This window comes from Drosophila willistoni, assembly GCF_018902025.1.
Source record: "Drosophila willistoni isolate 14030-0811.24 chromosome XR unlocalized genomic scaffold, UCI_dwil_1.1 Seg144, whole genome shotgun sequence".
Taxonomy (NCBI): Eukaryota; Metazoa; Arthropoda; class Insecta; order Diptera; family Drosophilidae; genus Drosophila; species Drosophila willistoni.
Genome location: NW_025814057.1, coordinates 4,152,236 through 4,174,432, shown reverse-complemented (window position 1 = coordinate 4,174,432; position 22,197 = coordinate 4,152,236). Strand labels below are relative to the sequence as shown.

At 39.5% G+C, this 22,197-nt stretch overlaps 2 protein-coding genes across 2 annotated transcripts; both read right to left on the bottom strand.

The window, feature by feature from the left end:
* Nucleotides 1-5,378: 5,378 nt before the first annotated feature.
* Nucleotides 5,379-6,221, bottom strand: LOC26528921 (serine protease 1). Its single transcript, XM_015179131.1, has one exon. It carries the CDS (start codon nucleotides 6,219-6,221, stop codon nucleotides 5,379-5,381), a length of 843 nt encoding a protein of 280 aa, XP_015034617.1.
* A 13,828-nt stretch (nucleotides 6,222-20,049) lies between these two features.
* LOC6639173 (putative phosphatidate phosphatase) lies at nucleotides 20,050-21,622 on the bottom strand. Its single transcript, XM_002062226.4, has one exon. The coding sequence runs from the start codon at nucleotides 21,589-21,591 to the stop codon at nucleotides 20,632-20,634; it is 960 nt and encodes a 319-aa protein (XP_002062262.2). The 5' UTR covers nucleotides 21,592-21,622; the 3' UTR covers nucleotides 20,050-20,631.
* Nucleotides 21,623-22,197: the final 575 nt, after the last annotated feature.

Sequence of the window (22,197 nt, the reverse complement as noted above, 5' to 3'; positions counted from 1 at the left end):
CGCGTGAAATGTGAATCATTTCGAAACATTTTCGTTGTCGAGCTTTATAATGATATACGTATAAATTTGTTTCTATAAACGAATTGAAACCGATCAATTAGGCTCAAAATTGAAAGTAAGAACAGGTCTCAAATCCAGTTCCGACAAAATCATTTGGAATCAAAAAGGAGAATAGGCCTAATATATTTTTATTGTTTTTTTTTTTTATAGGAAAAGACTTCATAGTTTTAAGTAGTCATACATAATCTTTAGCTTTCTTATCATACCTCAAGTCAAGGTTTGAGACTCTCACATTTCACCAGTTCTTTAGTCTATCCAGTTAGTTGTATATTTTCCAACCCTATTTTACTATTTTTTGATGCCAATGATCACTTATCTCTGACGATGAAAAATTCTCATTAAAAATTCCTCATAAAAAATTAAACAGATTTATTTCTAAATTGAAGTCTAAGCCACTTTAATGTAACAAAACCAAACCAAACCAAGAGAGCAAGCAAAAAAAGGGAAATATATCAAAGCCTAATGCAAAACAAGTGTGAAGTTCCCATTGAACCTGTGACTGTGGAGCGGAGTGTGGAGTGTTGATATCCCAGGGTCTCATTCATTGAGAATACTTGTGCGAATCAAAGGCAAATGCGGCACACACACACTTCAATGTTAATTTTTCAATGTGAAGAAAACTGTGGCTGAGGAGAAGAAGTGTGTAGGAGGGGGCTGGGGGATGGCTCTATAGGATGACAGGACAAGACGATACTACGTGTTGTTGGGAATAGCTTGCATAGAGAGAACTGAACAGAGTGGGAACATTTCACGGCACTTAATCCATATGTCGCAAAGAGAGCGAATGAATTATGTGCGACATGTACGAAAAATTACGCGCAAAAATTGCAATGATGAAAAATGAAATTTATTGTACAAGTGTGAGAGCGCGGCTATATGTGTGTATGTGTGTATGTGTGCATGAATAAGGGTCCTGGCCCTGCCTGCTTCTGCTGCTGCTGCACCCCTTTTAACACGCTTTTTAAATTTATAATGACATTTTTAACCCCCTGCCTGCTGATGCTTGCTTGCTTGCCTGCTCAATCTCATTCATTTTATTCTTTTGCTCGGCAGAATGCAAGAGGCGGCCAAGACCCTTCCGCCCAGTCGTCCATCCGTTCGTTGAGCAGCCTAATTTTGAGTGAAGCGACAAAAAACAGGAGAATAAAGTTTCTTTTCCGGTTTTTTTTTGCGCATTTTAGCGTAGAAAATGCAATAAATTAAGCAAAATACTTGAGTTCACCTTGAGTCTTGATCCTTGAGGCGTCCTTTCGCACGGCAGCCGTTGCTGCTTCAAACTTTTCTGGGTGTACGTTCCAGTGTGCCAGTGTGTGTGCCTGTGTGTTTCTTTTCCTTCTACTTTTTTTTTTATTTTTTGTTTCACTGAGCGCGTGATTAAATGTAAAATTGGATTTTTATTATTTGTTTGCGAAAAATATCCTTCGTTGTTGTTGTTGTTGCTGTTGTTGTGTGTCCCAATGTTGTCGTCTGCCTTTTGGCAAGTTTTCAAATTGCGTGGCAAATGGTTCAGGTCTAAGAGTGAGCCAAATGCGATGAGATGAAGCTAAGGCGGCCGAACAACCGAGTGAGCTGCTGGGGTAGGATTCGTCGATGGAGATGGAGATGGAGTGTCCTAGTGGTAGTGCTCCTGAAGAGTACGGTTAGCAATTCTTAGTGCCGCATATTTTGCGCAATTTTTCAAGGGGTTTCACAACGGAATGAAATAAAACAAGAACAACAACAACAAACACAATAAGAGGGAGAACAACCTTTATAATGCGATTTTGTTGCCCATTCCAGTGCTCCTCAGATCCCACTTATTTTCCATTCCTTAGTTGGTTTTGTTTTTTTTTTTTTGTTTTCTGTTTTCTACTCTACTTTTGTTTCTTATAATGCGTCAGCTGTTTAGCATGCCCCTGGAATATCAAATGAGTGCACTTTGGAGTAGGGTTTCCGAGAGGCTTGAAACTTGTAGAGTTATTATATTAATTTTTAACAAGAGATTATGAAATGACACAAATAACTGCACACACACAAACACACACACACACACGCATACATTAATGTGTGTTGGGGAGAGATGAAAATAAAGAAAGGTTTTTCTATGTGTTGTGATAGGAATATGAATTAGATGGATATCAAATTGAATAAATTAAGAAAAGCGAAGCTACAAGTTAAAAGGTGACAGTAAAGGCATATCATATGGGCATTCAAAAAGGAATCCACAGAGAAAAAACTTTACAAAGAGACAAAAAAATAATGTGAATATTGAAATAAATATTTTATTTAATCAAAAAACTCTTATTTTAATAACATAATGTTAAAGGTTTTCTCTTGTGAACCGGTTTTGGTTTCGCTCTCGAATCTTTTGGAAATGTATAAAACAGACTTTGTTACACTAGAGATGGAATAATAACCTTAAACCGATCTAAATCCATTCTAGTGTTTTGATTTCGTTCTTTCACAGTTGACGGTTTTAGAAAACGGTTGGCGCTTCGGTTTCAGTCCTTAGTTAAAAGGATAAGAGGATATTCTCAAAAGTTATTCTTTAGTTTGTCTATAAAAAAAACTAACAAATTATAAATAGTTGCTTCTCTCTACAATTAAGATGTTTAAATTTATTGCAACTAAACTATACTGGGATATTATATGAAAGAAATGGTTTAAATTTGATTATAATTCATTTTGAGTGAGCCTTCTGTATTAAGACTAGTGAAAAGAGTCGAACAAAGTGAATAAGAAAGAATAATTCCTATTAAAAAAGATTTGAATACATGCATTCATCCATAGTAAAAACCTTTTAGCAGAATTTCTGTACCAAACATCGGCAAAAAAAGACTTGTATCTACAATCAATTTCGAAACTGTAGAAGAATTGTCATATTTTTTATATTTTTTTGCCGAAACTAAAGTTGAATGAAATTGTTTGAATGGCGGGGAGGGGGAGGGGGAGAAATTACTGTCACTTCCTGGTGAAATGACTTTAGCTTAGCTTGGCTTTTTGGATAAAGATGAAATCTAATTAAGACTAATCAACGTAGCGCTGTCTCTCGATTTGCTTTTACGGAAGTGAAGTTGCTGCCCAGCTGAAAATTTGCTTCATTCAACGTCACTTCCGATGGTCGACTGAAGCTCATCTTAGCTGCTGCTAGCCAGCAATTTAGGTGGGTGAATGATTGGAAAGGGGGAAGGAGGGGCGGTGTTGTTGGTGTTTTATGGTGCCATCGAAAGCGGATGTTCCGCGAATGTCACAAGTGGTGAGCAAACATTTCATTAGAGCAAATTCTGTGTGCTTTCTAGCTAGCTCCTCTCATTCGAGAGCCGTGTGGAATAGGGGCCGCGGGAGGGGGTCGCGGGCTTCTGCTAATGAGAAAAATTTTCTGGGCCTGCGTCCAGTAGTAGTGGTAGTGGGAAAGAATCCTTTTTGACACAAAAGGTGCAAAGGCAGAATGCAGAAAGCTAAAAGCAGAAAGCAGAAAAGAGGAAAAGACACGAGAGACAGACAGACAGAGCGGAAATGGCGTGGAAATTAATTAAATTTAGCAGCAGCAGCAGCAACAACAACAGCAACAACAAGCGAAATGAAAAGAAAAGCGGAAGAAAATTGAGGAAAGCAAAGCAAAATCAGGCAATGGCAAACAAATGGCTCATCTAAATGGTTTGCTGATTTTATTTGGCGTTGATTTTCACGTCACATGAATACCAAAAAGGAGAACTCCAACCGACGTCACCTCCTAAGCCCCTCTCCCCCCAATGCTATTCCATCGTTTCGTTTGTCGTCGCCAGTCTGTCTATGTGTCAAATATTAAAAAATATATAAATCATAAACAGATGACGCCGTTTTTTTTTCCTTTTTTTGTTTGTGTTTTTTTTCTGCTATTGCTACTTTGCGTATTATTTATTCATAATTTCTTTTTATTGTGTTTTATTGTCAGCGACGAAAATAACAGAGGTTTTATCCAACCATCGTCCCCCCATACCGCGGAACGACCTTTGACACCCCCTCCCAAACGCCCTCCCCGCTCACCCGATAAAAAGATGAAGAGAGCGAGGAAAGAAAGAAAAAAAAAACGCACCATGAGGCGTATACGTCACGTGCAGAGGATTCATCCGATGTTGTCGTGTATTTTTTTACGCCTGCCTAGCTCAGCGCAATCAGTTGACACTTCCCTTAGCATGTCGTCATTTATCTCACAATGGTGCTGCTGCTACTGCCCAACCTCCGCGTGGTTGCCGCTTCTGCTCCTGCTGCTGCTGCTTATGTTGCAAATTTGTATTTCTTGTACAACTGTCAGGGATAGTCATGTTGGATGGATGGACGGAAACGGAGGTGTGGCATGGCGGTGGCTGGTAAAAAGTAACATCCTTGTCTGGAACTTCTTTCGTTCGTTTCGTTTGTTCGTTCGTTTTGTGTCCATCTGCCATAGTCATTCAAATATGCGAGGGCATATCCTGAATTACATCTTTTATCTAACTTCACATGTGTGATTTTCAATTTATGCCTAAAGTCATCGAACCAATCTTACTTTTCGTATATCTTCACTATTTTCTATGCCAAAAAGTAGGCAATGAATTTTAAGATATTTCTTGGAAACCCCTTAAAACAAGTGAAATTTGAAGATTTATCTGTGAACAAAAATATTATGATGACATTACGTTCTCAGATGATCATAGTTTTCAAGGATGCACCTAAAGAACCACTAAAAGTAATAGATTAACCACAAATGGATTCCAGCTTTTTAGATTAAAAATTCAATATTCCTCCCAATCGTGGTAAATGAGAGTTTGAGAGAGAAAGAGAAGAGCCGTAATAAGATTGAGATTTCCTTTTTACCCCATACATACTTCATACTTCTATACAGTTGACAACTTTTTGATTACCCCTCGTATTGGACTTGCATACACCATACACACTTAGATACACACACACACACACACTCACACAACAACTGTAGTCGTCAGGCTCGGCACACACATGTTTCTCGCTTGGCTGCCCCACCAAAACTGAAAACGTAGCCAAACCCAAGGCAAACCCAACGAAAAGCTGAGCTGAGCAGTTGTCACCAATTCGAAGAGAGTTGGGTTGCAATCATTGTCATTATCATATGCGTCATGATTTCTTTCGGTGATGTCAGCTAGTCATTCAGTCAGTCAGGCAGTCAGACAACCAGTCAACTTACCAGACGGTGATGACATTTGCCAACTGCATAACCAAATCAAAATAAAAGAGAGAGAGCCATCTGAGCTACAAAAGAAAATGTTTCTTCTTTCTTTTTTTTTGTTGCAAACAAAACAAACTTTGATTCTTCGTTTTAAATGTGTATGTGTGTGTGTGTATTATCAACTGATTACCATATCATTTTTCTTAATCACACTCTCTATCCAATCGACATATTCAGTTACTCGTGTAAAAACCACTGGCAAATGTATCCTACACCCCTTGTGACTGGCAAACGATGCCAGGCCAATGATTGTCCTTTGACTCTGCATTATGAGCGGACTGCCCGAGTCTAAGCGGCAAGAGCTCTCCACACTTGGCAATATGGCGCAAATCATTTTGGGATGCAATGTCTTGCCATAACCCAGATCGATGCATTCCACATTTGTAATGACTTCCATTAGAGAAATATGTAATTCCTGAGAGTTCTCCTCGGTAATTTTGTGTTGTCCCCAGCCAGCTGAATAGGCATCTGGAAATCTCAAAGGATCACTTTCCTTCATCTTGGGCAATGCCATCATATTGACAAGGAAAGAAAATTTCACAAATGGCGTTTGTATCAAAGCGATATCATTCTCGAAATTTCGATTATAATCCGGATGATTGAAGAAACATCTATTCGACACATACATCTCGAGGGCCGGCAAGTTGCGGATAATGACACCGTAACTGATTCTCACACGACTCGCCGGCTTAGTGCATGATGCAACCGTTAGTATCCAGCGATGGCCCACAATGGCTCCAGCACAAAACCAAGTTGTATTGCGTGTAGAAAAATCTAAAGCCACTATCGATGGCACTTCATATTCCTGGGCCTCGTAGCCAGTATCGAAACGTTTGGTGGGCGGCCTCTTAAGTGGTATATTGCGAACGAGCACGGGTTTTAATACTTCTGTATCGCTACTAACTAAAATTATGTAAAGCAAGAAAATGCTCATAAAAATTAGCACACACTTCTGAGACATGGCGTCGAGTTAAACAAATGACTACCAAATGAACTTCGGTTTTTATAGCTTTTAATGTTTTGGTTAAATCAGTTGTTTTGGGTGACATAATGCAGTTAGAACCATCTGGTAATTGAAAACCGGCTGATATTCTAGAAATTCTCATGCAGTTCAATAGAAAATGTGCAAGTATTTCAAGTTTATATTCCTCATTTTTATGGCCACAGAAATATTTTTGAGTCACAATTTAGTTTAAACTGTGGTTCATGATTGTCGAGAAACGAGCAAGCAAATGTGTTCAAAAAGATGTTTGTACTTAATTTCCATATTGTAGATCATGCCGAAATCTTTGGAAGAAAGCTTTTATTAGTTCTAAATACTTTTTCTTCCCTAAACCAAACTAATTCACATAATTTCAGCATATTTCTTATGACGTTACTTCAATACATACTTAAAGAAACAAAATTTCTCCTATAGTATTTTTCCTTCAGTCATCGGGGTCACCATTTCTTACAATAATAATAATAGAAGAAAACCAAAAAAAAAAAATGGTTCCTTTTTTTTCTTCTTTCATATATTTAATTTTCTAAATGGGATAAACTAAACTTACTTTTCTGTCTCTTTCTCTATTATTTTGCAGGTAAGTTTCATTGGCTAAACGGGGGATAAAGAGAGAGGGAGAGGTGTCGTGGTGCCAAATGTTAGTCCTAGATCAAAATTTAATATAGAAAACATTCTGCTGCAGCTGTTTACCACTGCGAGAGGGAGAAAGAGAGAGAGAAAGCGCGTTAAACCAAAAATTATGAGCTTCAAATTAAATTTTCCTTTCTGCTTCTGGTGTTGTTTTTATGGTTTATGAAGTGTTGCAAAAATATCTACAGATATAAAAGAAATAAAACAGGAAGAGCGGAAATGCGGAAGGTGGAGTCGAGTCGAGTCGAGTCTAGTCGAGGAGAGTCAACGCGAATCCTAAGTGAGGAGAAACTTGGGTGAATGGATGAAGTGTGTAGTGCGATGCGGTGGGATGAAGTGGTGTGCCTTGGTTAGGTTGCTAGCATCAGCAGAAAGTGCCACTATTTGGATTTAGCAAGAGGCAATGGCAGATGTGTGTTGGAGAGAGGGGAGTCAAATGGGGTGACGGAGGAGGAAGAGGAGGAGATGACGGCCACTTCTGAAACAGCATGCAAAAAGGATTTTCGTCGATTTTCGAGTGCGCTTTTGCCACATGTGTGTGCCACTACACGAGTTCTCTTCCCCGTCTACTTCTTTGCCATTGCATAAACATTGTTTTCTTTTCTTGTCGATTTTTCCTCTTTTTTTCGATTTTCTTTCTTTTTTTCTTGTTTTTGTGTGTTTTGTTTTGTTGCCAGTCGGGCTACTTGCGATTTTTTTTTTTTTTTTTGTTACTCTGTCTGTCTCATTCTGTGTCTTCTGGCCATTTGGCTCTTGTGTTATTTTCTTTTTTTTTTTATCCCTCTCTTTGTTGTTGTGTAGTGTGCTCAGTGGCATTTATTGTTTTTGGCGTCAGTTGTTGCAGTCTTGGTTCGTTTTTTTTTTTCGAGAACATTTCGCGTACTCAGCATTTTTAACAGTTTATTTGGCCAAGGCATGAAACTAACCAGCCAACGAATCTGAATCCTGACAATTGGTGCAAGTTTCAGTTTTTTTCCCTCTTTTTTTAGCTCTATGGGGAAAGTTGAAAACTGCAGAAAGATGTTGATAAAGTGCACTCCATATAGTGAGAGCTCGTTTGTATTTATCCAAGAATTCAAAGAGATTGAGTGCCAAAAATATGGTCTCAGATGTGAATGACGTTGCGTCGGGGTCACCAAATGAAATTTACAATTTCAAATGAAATGACAAAACAAATACTCAGATGCCAACTTGAGTCAATAATTCAGTTCTCCAGTTTTACGTACAAGTTGTTCTTAACATTCATATTGATACTTTTTGACAGAAAGTGCAGTAAAGTATGCAACAATAAATCCACATGAAATCCTCAAACAATTACATACTCCTCCACTCAAAGAGAACAAGAATTAAAAAACGAAAAATTGAAAAGGACTCTGATTGAAAATGCAAACTCAGCAAAGCAAACAGCAAAAGGAATCCTTGCACAATTAACCAAAAAACGTACCGAAAAGTCAGAAACAGGAACATTTATGCCCCAGAATATATGCTTCAATTTTATGTGATATTCGAGGCAAATAATTTTCAGCTATCAGGCGGAAGGCCATGCCCAATTTTTTGGCGCTTTTGGCACTTTTCCTTTACTTTTTTTCCCTGTTTGCCTGCTGCGTCAAATATTTTATATGCGTTGCATTGCTCAGAGCCCAGTTTTATTGCCATTGCAGATGATGGAGAGTATTGCTGCCGCCGCTTCCCCTTTCTAAAAACGAAAAACAAAAAAAAAAAAAAACCATTGGAAAAGGAAAAACCGCAGCTCTTTCATTTCTGGCCATTTTATGTGCGGCTGCCTGACGAACTTGATTGGGACGTTGGCGTGGCTTTCTCTCCTTTCCTTTTTGGGTTTTTTCCCTATTTTTTTTGGCTTGGTCCACTTCACTAACAGCTTTGAGTGTCCACAGCCGATTGAAGGGATGGATGTGTTTGGCAGTGGCATTGGCATTAGAGAAGCGAAATGAAACTGCATGAAGGGAAAGGCATATGAGAGGATCTGAGCGTGTTTGGCATCTTGAGCATCAATTGCTATAAAATTGAGCTTTTTATTTTCGTTCCTGTTGTTGTTGTAGGTGCTTCTGCTGCATTTCATTATAGTAAACAAAAAAAACAGAAAAAATATTGCATACATCCAGGCTGAAATGGCAATAATTCTTAATTTTATTAGCTATCAATAGGATTATATATATTGTTGCAACTATATCAATAAAGATCGATAGATATGGTCCCTGATCTAGGATTATTATTGACATTATCCCAAAGGATTGCTAGAAAATTGCTAAATTCTAAAATTGGTAAACAAATTCAACTTTAATTGAACTTAAATTGAATGCAAAAAAGGTGTCCCATTTGGCTTTAAAAAATATCTGAAAATATTCTGAAATATATAAAAAATTTACACAAAATTTAAAAGTCAAAATATAATAGCAAGTAAACTAAGAAAAAAAACTCCAAAAACGAAAACCAATAAAACAATTTAACAAAATTGTTTTATGGCCAAAAACAGCGCACACACACAAACACACCCGTACACACATCCACACGCACACACGTACACAAATGTCAAAAATTGTCCAAATCAATGGGGCTCAACTGAGCCAAAAAGAACAAAACAAAAAGTAAAGAAGAGCGAGGGTGAGAGAGAGAGAGAGAGTAAGAGTGAGAAAGAGAAATAAAAAACTCTTTCAACAGCCTCAAACAATGTAAATTTTTATTAAACGATTCTTGCCATCTCACTCACTCTTATTGTGCCATTGTCAGAGTCTCTCTCGCTTCGGTTATTTTATTGTTGTTGTTGTGCAACCTGCGGCATTCGAAAATGACATTTCAAAGGCAAACCGACAACATTTTTCGCCTACAACATTTTCACGTATTTTAATGAGCATTTTCGTGGCTGCTGCCATTGCCAGCGAGAGAGAAAGAGGGAGTCGAAAGAGCCTCCAAAATTATGCATGCGACCGCCATGACACACACACACCAACACACACACACACAAATACACGCATCGGATGTGCGATGAAAACCCCCAGAGCGTTTCCAGTGCGGTTCTCGGTTCAGTTTTTCGTTTCCCACTTTTTCACTTGCCGAGTTCATCGAATCCAACTGCTCCTGCATACACACACCGACACCCACACATACAGTGAGAGAGAGGCTCACACATATGTGCAACACCAACAGCATCATCTCATTAACAATCAGTCCAAGTGGCGGCTGGGACATTTCGACTATATACGCACGTGTTGGGCTCAAATTTGAAATCAGTTTGGCCTCTTTTTGCTCTGCTCTGCCTTGCCTCGGCCAAAACGTAGGAACGACCATTATTTAAATTCAAAAAAGCGATAACGACTGGGTAATGATGAAGTGCAGCAAAAGTACGAGAGCAGCACCATCGCCATCACCATCACCATCACCATCATCAGTAAGCACCATCGGTTTGGGGCATACATGCATACATATATGGCCGCTGGATATTGCAGGCGTTTGGCCAAAATTGGTTACGCGTTTGGGTCAACAGATGCCAACCATTCGGGTTTATATAGAGTGGTGAGTGTCGAAAGGGTTACTACTACTACTACTACTACTGCTGGAGGGGTTGGGGGTGGTGGGCAAAAATGCAGTTGCCGTTCGGTTTTGTGACAGGGCAAACATATTGACGTCAGTGGTGACAGAAGTACAGAGTCAGCAGCAGCAGCAGCAGCGGCAGCCAATATACAGCCACGTACGGAAAACGATGATGAGGATAATGCAAAAGGCGACACTGAAGCGTGCGAAAATGAGTTTGCAAAATGATTTCGTACCTGGCTAGCATCAAAAACCCGTCTACCAATTGTTTAAACACCAACAAAATATATCGAGAGAAGAGTATCCTCTTTCAAATCACATTTTCAATTGCTTAATAAGTGTAACTAACTGATCATTAAATGGAAAACGCACTTGTCATTATTTCGGTGTGTAACCAATTTGAACCAATTTTATGCAAAACACAACTCTTTGTTCAATGTTTGGTTTAAGGCCTAAAGTTAAGCCAATACTTAATGGGTTATCAACATGAGAAAGAATTTTCTGGTCACTTTAAAGTGAAATAGATCGAAACTTTTGTATTCTAGGAAATTTCGTTGGACTCTTTAGAGCAAGAGCACTTAAAGCCCCCTGCCAAAAGGATGTAGGAGTAACCATTTCTTTCATCGACCAATCCTGGCCATAAAATCTTTTAAAATAGAAGTTTGCTTTCAGCTAACGCACATCTCTCCCCGCCCCCCTCACACATACACTTTCTCTCTTCCCTTTTCTCTGTGTCTCTTCTGGCTATGTTGCATGCATTCGGTTCTCAATGATAACCCGCTGATGTCATATAAATAACAGATTTAGTGGTCTCCGGTCTTGGAGTCGAGTCGAGTCGAGTCGTCGTCTGGTGCGGCCATTTTTGTTTGGTTTTTAGCTTTTCGGTCGAGGCTGGCCGACAGTCCGGGACATGGGCATAAACGACGAATCAACAGACAGCTGATAAAAGCATCAGCATTGTTTTCATCCTAGAGTATAGTAGGCTCTAACCCCGTGTGCGGTGGTGGCAGTGGCCACTGGGCTCGCTAAGGCCAGTTGCTTTTTATGTGTCATAACCATGGATGATGGTCATGGCTACGTCGTCGTCGTTGTCGTCGTCGGCGGCGACGGCGGCTTTTAATGGCCAAATCCAAAACGCAGAGGCAAAAAGCAAACAATGGGCCACGTTGCCATCATTGACTGCGTTAATTGCTGTCATTCATTTGAAAAGTCATACGGACCAACCAACCAACCAACCATCCCGCCCCCTCTCACACTTTACAAAAACCGACCGCATTTCCCTTCTGTGATTTTTTTGTTTCGCTTTTTTCTGCTGTTGTTGTTGTTTTGCCATCCTTCCTGCAGTTAAAACTGATGATGATGCGTTTGCTCTTTCGTTTTCGTTTATGTTTTTGTCTGCTCATACTCATCCTTCGACCTCATCATGATTATCGATGCTACTGGCTGGCTGTTTGGTTTTGTCGTTCAGATCTTAATTCCCTAAATGGCGGGTTAGGTCTCTCTAGCTAGCCCCCTCTACACCCCAGCCCTTTCATCCCTTTTTTTTTTTTGGTTATATGTATTATCTGCTTACTTGTTGTGCCTGGCCTGAGTACAGGCTACAGGCATGGGCGAAGTATAATCCAACTTGAACTCCAACTCTTTCTATTTCTCCCTGTTTTTTGCTTTTTGTTTTACTATATATTGCACAAAATCCAATTTAGCTGCTAAGCCTTCGTTTATTGATTTTGTCCAATGGGCAAACAGATGATGGAGCGAAAGTGAAAGTCGCCATGTGGCGGAGTCTCTTCCTCGCTTACTCTCTACCTCTCTTTTATCTCGTTGTATGAACATATTCTCGTACATGGAACAGGGTTGTCATTATCCCCCAATCATGAGGGAATGTCAACTGACTATGAAATTTTAATAAGCATTTTTAAAACGTTCAACAAAAAAAAGCACAACAAAACGTAACGAAACAGCAAATGTGATTTAAAGATGAAAGAGGCTAAAATATAGAATTCAAAATAATGCAAAATAATTTTTTGTAACTTGAAAGTGTAAACATCTGAGGAAAGTTGCGTATTGAGCTACTCTTAAGCACAGTTGAGAATTAAGAGGCATTTCGAATAGATGGAAGGACTTTCATTTCTGTATTCTTAAAACCTTTGACAGAATGTTCCACAAGTAACAATAAAAAAAATCACAAACTAAGTCGAGAATTTCCAAGACAATGTTTTTGTTGCTTTCTTTTATGCTTGAAACGGTAGAAAAGGACTATCATTAGTAATACTATTGAAAGAGGACCAAGATCATTTAAATAAGACCAATCATTCAAATCAATCACAAGAACTTTAGATTTATTTCTGTTCCGTTTGATAAAGAGCAAGCCATAACATTTTAAAGAGTATCCAGAGCAGGCCAGACAATTTCATCCATCTATTGGATACTGATAAACGAACCAACTATATGCTATAGATGGAAGAGGAACAGATGATAAATTCGCTTGATATTCGGGAAAAATTATTTAGGCCGATTTCTGTGCTTTACAAAAGAAAATAATGCAATTTTTGTTGCCAATAGGTTCACCATTATAGGGATCTACAAACTTCATCACGGTTGATGTTAGCTAGGACTTGTTATATTATATTATATTATAGAGTACATAATGATGAATTTCCAGCCACAATCTGACTTGAATTTTTTTTCCATACTCTTCATCGTCTCGCCCACTTTCTAAAAAAAAAAAGAAGCTCTTTCCGTTTATGTGTATAGTTTGTTAAATTTATACATTTTAATCTGCTGCCACACGCTTCTGACATATACGCTTCTCTCCTCTACACTGGGCCACATCCCCTTCGGGGGCTGGGGGCAGTGTCTGTCCGGTAGTCCACTTACATAAAGTGGAAATCCTGTTGCACTTAGCTTTAAAAATCAGCATAAAGCAAATGTGTATGTGTATGTACATGCATATGCAGATGGATATAGATATAGAAATTTTAATGCAACGCCTCGCTCTGCCACCCAACCACCCTCTGAGCCCCCTTCACAGGGGTGAAACCTCTTTCTACCACAAAGTATGACCCAACGGATGCATATAAATTCCGCTCGTGTGGTTTTCAAAATGCATTACGAGTTGGGTTTTTGGCCCACACTCCCACTCCCACTCGCACTCGCACTCCTTGGAGGCAATCTACAATCTCTAATCTCCCCAACTCCGATTTCTGACCTGGTCTAAGCTAATCAAGGGCTGAGCCAACAATTTACTTAACTTCCATCAGCAGCAGCTTTGCAAGCGGCAGCGGCAGCGGCAGCACACTCGAGGGTTTTGGGGATCTCTTACCGTCCAATCAAGCAAACATTCAGACCACGCACCCACCCACCTAGGCCATTTCCCGCCGGTGTTTCCATCATATCAGTGAAAACACGGAAAAAAGGGAAAGGGGAAGGAAAATGGAGTCGTTTTTAGTGTGAATTTCCTTACATATCCTCTCATGTCTGCCTCATGCATAAACCAATTTGCTTTGCATAAGCTAAAGGGCAGTGCGAGACGGCGACGGTTTCGGTTTCAGCTTGGTTTAGACCTATCCAATTGCTGCAATTTTCTGACTTCACTTTATGCATTTATGCGCCTTTGTCTGCGGTTATTTCTCGTTTTTGGCTCTCGTATATTCTTTTTTTTTTTTTTTTGTTTTTCTCATCGTCTGCGGCGCCGGGTCATTAATTTGGAAGTAAAACCCGTCGCACTTGAATCCACCATGTTTGACCCTCCTTTCGCTTGCAAAATAGATAGATGCAGCAGCAGCAGCAGTGGCCGGCCGGTCGGCCAATCAGTCGAGAACTTGGTGTAGTGTTGGTTAGCTGGGCCGCTGGGTCGGTTGGTCGGCTGGTTGGTCAGTCTGCATGAACCCTTGACTAAAGGGTTCTTAGCCGGCATTTCCCCAGTGAGAAATTAGGAAATTGCATTTGCCCGGCAACGGCACGAACGAACGAGCAAACGAATGGACGTGGTGGCTACAACCTAACGGAATTTACGCCATCGAAGATTTACCCATTTTGGACGATAGGCGCTGGCCAGCCGGCCAAAATGCAACCATACTCTGAGTAGTGTTGCAAAAGGAACAAGCAGCCATGTAGGAGTTGTTGCAATGGGATGGGATGGGGGTGGGGATGGGGATGAGATGGAATGGGGGATGGGATGGCAGAGCGGCAACATTTGACAGCTGGAAATTGCCAAAATGTAAATTTTCATATGGCCCTGGGCAAAAACGGAATCCAAGAGGCATATAAATTTATTGCTCGCGCGCACTAGCCGCTCCACTACACAAATCGACATCATCATCATCATGATGATGATGATGATAATGACGATGCAGACGATGATGCTGATTACCATTATCATGCCACTGAAATATTCATAATCAACGCGCCCGGCATTAGCAATCTGAGCGGCGGGCGTTCGTTTCGAGGTTAGTAAAACAACAACTAACCGTGAAGCGGCATAATTATGAGATTATGTTTTAGTTATGAGTTTGATTCATATTTAGGCAGATTGTTGGATGCAGCAACAATGACTGAATTGAGTTGGAAATCATTTATTCCACCGAAGCTGAGTTTGACTTGAAGATAAGTTTGCCTTTTTAGAATTCTCAGAAGATCGATCAATTACTTCTTCACTTGCCTCCCTCATCTTAGGTTTGTCAATTGGAACCTAATCTGTCGATTTCCTAAAATAATTTGCAGTCAAAATTTGAATTCGCGATTTTATGCTTATATTCGTATTGGTAGCTGTTTTTTTACTCTGGCAAATTTAATAAATTCCCAAGTGGAAAAGGGATGCATCTTTATCGACGTTTTATGGTTTATTTTGTAAATCAATACAAGTTCAATCGTTCAGTCTGTGTTTCAGGGGACCTATAGCAATACTTTCGGGCTTGTCTCCATTTGGCTTTAGTCCTGGCGCTCGGCCTGACGTCCCAGACGAACGAGAAGGACGGCGACAATGACGACAATAACAGCCATTAAGTCTGACCAACACGTAACTGGGCAATAAACAAGCGTGACAAATGATGCTGCTAAATGAAAGTTGATTGCCAGTTGACGGCCACACCTGGACCCAGGACCAGCAGCAGCAGCAGCAACAGAAGCAGCAGCAGGACCAACAATCAAAATTGTCAGAGCCATTGGTAAAAAAACACAAAATGAACAGCAACAACAACCACACCAACTGCAAAAAAAAAAAAAACAAACGAAACCAAAGAACAGAAGAGAAGAGAAAAGAGAAATCACAGCACGAATGCCACTCAGCGGAAGTTAGTATGGCTCCTGCAACAGGAGCAACTCTGCCGAGCTCCAACACTCCGTTTGGATGGGGGGAAGAGAAGGACGAAACCAGCCATATTAATAATGATGGTGGCATCATCGACAACGGGGCGGCGATGTCTACGAACGACAAAACGCAAAATGGCCGCCGGATTGTCTGTTCGACATCACGTGTCGAGAACTGCGTGTGATTTCTACGACAGGACATCGAAAACGGAAGCGAAATTTCGCACGATTCCCTCAGATTTATACTCTTGGGTGTCTTTTGCCTCCCTTTGCCTTTCTGTTGTTACACCTTTCTCTCCATTTCTCTCCAACTGTCCATCTGTTCTGTTCTCTGGTCGTCGTCGTCGTCCGCCTGCTGTGATTTTCATTCAAATTGCAATGTTGCAAGGCGTCTTTGGCATTTCTTGTTGTCGATAAAAGATAAAATGAGTTCACAGCATGACGGAAATGCATTGTGTAATACTATTTGTGCTGGACAGAAAAATTAATTTAAATAAATTGACAAATAAAATGAATGAAAATGAACCATGTCAAAGACGGCAGACGTCGGGGGGGACTAAGATGAAAAGAGTCAGAAGATTATTCTATCGCTGCTGGAAACTGTGAAAATATAAATCAGAAATTCCTTCGCTTATAATTCTTAGAGAATCTAGCTTTACCTTTTGGCTACTTTTGCTGTATACTTTGATTAAAGTAAAACTATCATTAAGCCAACTATGGCAAGTTGTTTAACTTTTTTTTTCCTCTTTCACTCTGACGCGTCCTCCTGCTCCTCATCCACCACCACCATCTGTGCATCTCTATCAGAATGTTTTGAAATTCTGCTCGGCAGGTTGTCAGGGACAGGACGCAAAGAGCTGTTTCCTGGCAAGCAAATTACTAATTGGCAAGCAAAACGCTCTGCTTGTTTTCCAACAAACAACACAGCAACAACAAACAGTCAGTCTACAAAACAGTTCCAGGATCCAGGGCCCAGGACCAGCACCTGGACAACATCAGCAGGTACCACCTTAAAAATAGGGAAATGTTCATGTTTGTATGTGTAAACGAGACGACAAACTCAAGTGGGGCGGGGGGCGGTGGGTATGGCACACACAAGCTTCATTAACTCAAACTATGCTGCATTTTGCGATTATCAAATTGTCTTTACATACGAACACACACTCACACACCCATGAGAAGCCAAACTTGGAGAGAAGAGGACAAGTACGGCAAATAGCAAGTGCAAAAAGCTAGCCAGAACTCAACCAATACATATAGAAGACATAACTACTCAGTCACATGGGCGTATTGCTCAAAGAGTAATTGCAAAAGGGGCTAACGAACACTAAGATTGGATATCAATAAACATTGACAACTTTTCGCTATATAAAATCGAATCCCCTACGTTTGAGTATACCACGTCCTTGTCAATAGATTGACCCCTCCGTTCCGTAAATGAGAACGACCGCAGAAATATGAAGCACAACCGATGGACACATGCAGGTGGAGTAGAAAATCCCCATACGAGAAATGCTTTGGGATATTTTGTTGAGCAAACAACCATGCAAAAATTCAACAGACGATGCAAGAACGATAGATGAATGGTTAGCTAGCTAGCTAGCTGGATAGATGGATGGATGAATGGCTGGATGCGGCCAACAGATGTAATGTGAATTGACAAACTGGCCAAGGACTCCGACCCCACACAACCTGTCCGAGAGAGAAAGAGAGAGGTAGGGAACACCAAGTCTAAACGAATTTGCTGCTGCCGCCGCATTATCACACCTCTAACGCTGATTAGAGTTGCGATGTCTGCTTGCTGGTTATGTGGCTTTTAAATTTCGTGTCTGCCTGCGGTGGATTGGAGCAATTGATTGAAAGTGCAAGTTAAACGAAGTAAGTTGATTGACAGAGAAGAAGGACCAAAAAAAGAAAATAAAGCTCATTAAATGCAATTGTGGGTGACGCTAATTAATGCTGCATTTCTGAAACAAGGCAACTAGACAAAGAAGCTTACACAAAAATTAACTATAAATTGAGGAAAATAGGAATTTCACCATGAATTTGGCGGTTTTTAATTGATTTGGTATGAGGCTTATACTTAGTTCTGGCATTTCTTCTATTGGTTTAGTAGATTATCTTTCATTTCTTTCTTCAAGTTGTTATTTTTGTGTTGAAAATCTGTTTCTCTACTTTTAATCTGTAATTTTTGAACTTCTTTTGTAAATAATAATTCAAAATTGTAGTAAAAGATTCTTGAAAATCTTATGAGGTTTTCAAATTGCTTTTGAAATTCTAAGCGGTTCCATTTTCAAATCGCTTTTGAATTGTTATATTTTCGAGGCTAACGATATGAATGTGAATTAAGAAAGGATATTTATTGGTCGATATTTAAGCAAGTTGAATTCCAATAAATTCATTTGGTATCGAAAGTGGAAAAAGGTCGATTGGTAATTTCCTTATGAAAAGGCTTAACCCAATGCTATGAATAAGCCAAATCAAATGGTTAAGATAAACGGTTTTACCCTCAAAAAGACAGTACATAGAGCTGAGGGTTAAGCTGTGTATGGATCATTTCGCTTTTTCGGTTTTCCCCTTTACCCAACGGCAGATTTTCACACATTTTTGGCCAAGTCTCTCTTAATAAACTTCAACTAAACCGCATGAGAAGTGCACTGTGTAGTAAGCCAGTAGCAGCTGCTATTCCAGCCCCTTCTCTCCTCTCCTCTCCCCACCTTCCCTTGCCCTTCCACTTTCAGCCCTTGCCAAACACAACACAAACAAAACTTTGTGCTAATGCAAAATTTAGGTCACTGTGTTGGGTTGCAGCTAAAACTTTATCCCACTCACACACACAACACACACACACACCAAACCTGACTATATAGTTATATATATCTTGTTGTTGTTGTTGTTGCTGTCTGGCAAATATTTTCCATTTAATTAACGCATGGTAACTAGCTCACTATTTCCCTACTTTACAACCCGCGTCTCCTCGTTTCTCATCACAATCCATCCTCCATCTCTGAGGGTCGTAAGCGAAAGGGGGGGTTGGGGTTGGGGTTAGCGGTGGCAGGAACTGTCGCAGCAGATTAAAATAAATTGCATAGAAATTTATCATCTCGAATCTCGAGCCAGACTTGACACAGTTGCAAAAGTTGGCAAAAGAAAGTGGAGCTTTGGGTCAGTTCCCAGCTAAATACAAACTCTGCATATGTCTGTGTGTGTGTGTGTGTGTGTGTATTTGTGTGTATAGCATAATTAATCATAATAAAACCAAAAGAGAGGAAAATCAAAATACCTAGCCAAAAAAAGGAAAAGAACGAAAAAAACGAACAGGCTACAAAAAAAAAAACAAACAAAAACCAAAGAGAAGCAGCCACAATTTTCCAGCATTTTCTTTGCCATCAAAATAAATGAGCCAATTAAGCTGGGGCCACCAAAAAACACAACAACAACCAAAGGAAATCCAAAGTGGGAAAGTTAACCTGATGAGGGTTCACTACTTTTACTACATTCGTCCCCAAGAATATCCCCCCATTTGAGTTTGAGGTTCAGGTGTTGCGCATCATCATCAGTCCTTGGCTAATTTATGCCTTTGCTTCTGCTTGCTCCAAAATTTATTTATACTTATCTCATTTTCTCTTCTATTTTTATACCCTTGCAAACAAAAGAATATGCATTTTGAGTAGGAGTTTGTAACGCATAAAAAAGCAAAACGAAATGAGTCTGAATCAAAGCAAACTCCTTCAAATCAGACAGAAAATTACAGTCACATTACTTTGGCTTAATAAGTTTGTTAGGTCTAGACACTTTGACTTCAGTGATTATGATGAAAGTAATACATAAACTGGACAGGGTATACAATATTCGGCACGGCCAAAGTTGGCGCTGTTTTCTGGTTTTTATTTTATGTTGTCTGGTCTCGGTACTTGAAGTCATTGAGACAATTTGCTGCTTATGAAACTAAAAAGAGTCGCTAATCACTTTGCCATTTGCCATAGCCTAGAACAACCTGAACTCAAACCTGATTTCTATGTGGTGAAGTTTCTTTTTGTGTTCTCCGAGGCACTCAAGATCTGAAAGTCAAAGGATTTCCTACCAAAAAATTACACAATTAATAAAATAAGAATCCCACCATGCTTATAAATAATTATTGCTTTTTCTGAGAAATAGTATTGCCATTTTTTATTTAAAGAATCTTTGTTCTTCTGAGTGTTATTCTATTTTTAATTTAAAAAAAACCACAAAAAATTCCTTCATCAAAACAAAGAAGATTATAAACCTTACCGACTTAATAATATTTAAGAAGATTTTGTTTTTATTGTTTAATGGCTTAAAGTTTGTGTTTATTTTCTCGTTAATTTTTTTGAGCATTCCAAGTAAATATTTAAACAATTGTCTTTTGCTGTTGTTTTTCTTATGTCTAAAATGATAAACAAATGAGATAAGAAGATTGAGTAATCTGTTAACCACGAACAAGAGAGAGATCTACTCATTGCCAATGTTTTAGTTGGTTATTAAATAATAAAAATAATAATAGTAATATACAAGTCAACCGCAATCGAAAGCTGTTTTGTTTTCACAGTCATTATGTGACTCGAAACTGGTATATATTTTATATAATTTAAACAAAAAGAGAATTAATTCTAAATATTCAATTTTGATGAACTAAATACTAAAGTGAGAGATAGAGAGCGAGATAATTGTGTGCAAAGCTTCTCGATCGTTTGTTGGTGGTTAAAACTTGAAATTTCTAGAAATCAGATCGATTTTACTGATCAATTTGTTTGATAATGATCAGAAGCAGAAGCTGGTTTTTGTATTCGTTGCTGCTGCGTAAGCAAAACATATGCAAAAAAAAAAATGAAAAACATTATTTAAGGCAAATCAGCTGCAACTAATTAGCACTACAGCAAGTAACTAGACTTAAATCATGAGAAGGCAGCTGTTGGTGTTTTTCCCCAACGCCGGATACTTCAGCCACTGGCACTGTTGGTGATTGCTCTGGTTCCTGCCCTTTGCCATGTGATTGTTTAGACGGCCCCCCCGCCTTGAGTTGTATCTGCTCTTCCAGTTTGGCCGCATGGCTAACCACAAACGCAACACTGGCACCCAACAGTGAACCGGCCGCAACATCCGACCCATGGTGTTTGTAATCCATGACACGACTCAGTGCCACAAACGAGGCGATACACAAGCACAGCAATTGCAATGCGGGACTCAAGAGGCTCCCTCTCAACGGCCAGTGACGATGTTGCAAATGTAGAGCCAAAAAAACCAAACCATAAAAGGACAGCATAGAATGGCCACTAGGAAATGAGACATGAATATCCTTAAGCATGTGTGCTGTGGCTCCTGTGATTTCCGGCTGACACGTATACGAAGTGTGATAGATTCCTCTATCCGTGGCCTCATCCAAGCAGGTTCCACCTTCTGGTATCAGCAATGGCCCGCAGACCGCAAAGAAATGTGGCCTCAACCGGCCAATGGTTTGCTTGGCCACATTCTTGATAATATCACTGGATGCATAACCATAGAGAAACCAACGCAATGTATTATATAGATTGAAGTATTCCTGCCACTGTGAGCTTGCACGTTGCCAGTTCATTAAACAGACTTCGATTAATAGCAATGCAAACAGAGGTCCATAGAGACCCAACCAGTGCAATAGTGTGGGACTTACAGTGTCCTCATGATAGGGATACTTTAGGCTCTCATCGTTGCAAAAGAAACCCCGCTGCGTTGTCGGCCACCAGACTTTTGTGAAGTTCTCTGTAAATATTAGTAATATGCCCAATAGGATTACATCCACAAATAGGCGAACTGCAGAACCTTGCAGCTGTTGAATATATCTCATTTTTTTATTCGTTTTGCTACTACCGACCGATTCAACGTATCGTCCGTCACTGAATCGAGTAGCCCCAAGTCTAAAGTCATTCCCCACTCGGTTCTAGCAATCAGAACTCAAGCTTCATTTTTTTTTTCTTTCCTTTTTGGTTTGTGTTATATTATTAAGTAATAAATAAAACTGCTTATTTGTGTATCATTGTTGTTGCTATTTCTATTGCTGTTGTTGTTATTGTTGTTAGATTTAAATTGAATGGGGCATACATTAGCTTAGCTTAGTTGAGAAATAAAGCAAAACATAATACATATATATGTATGTATGTAGGTATGTATATATATATATGTATGTATATTGCATATATTAATTTCCTGTTGATTTGTGTGTCAACCAACTTCAATAACAAAGTATTATTCTGCACATGTTTCGAATATTGGAATATATATTTATTATTATTTTTTTTTTTGCTATATTTGTCTTACTGATAAGCCCGAGAGTCACTTGTTGCCATGGCACGTGCTACACATTGGGGATTCTACTTACGGAATTGGCTGGCCCTGAATTTTTACACAAATACAAACATGTTAAAAGCACTTGGCAATTAACTCGACTGTAAAA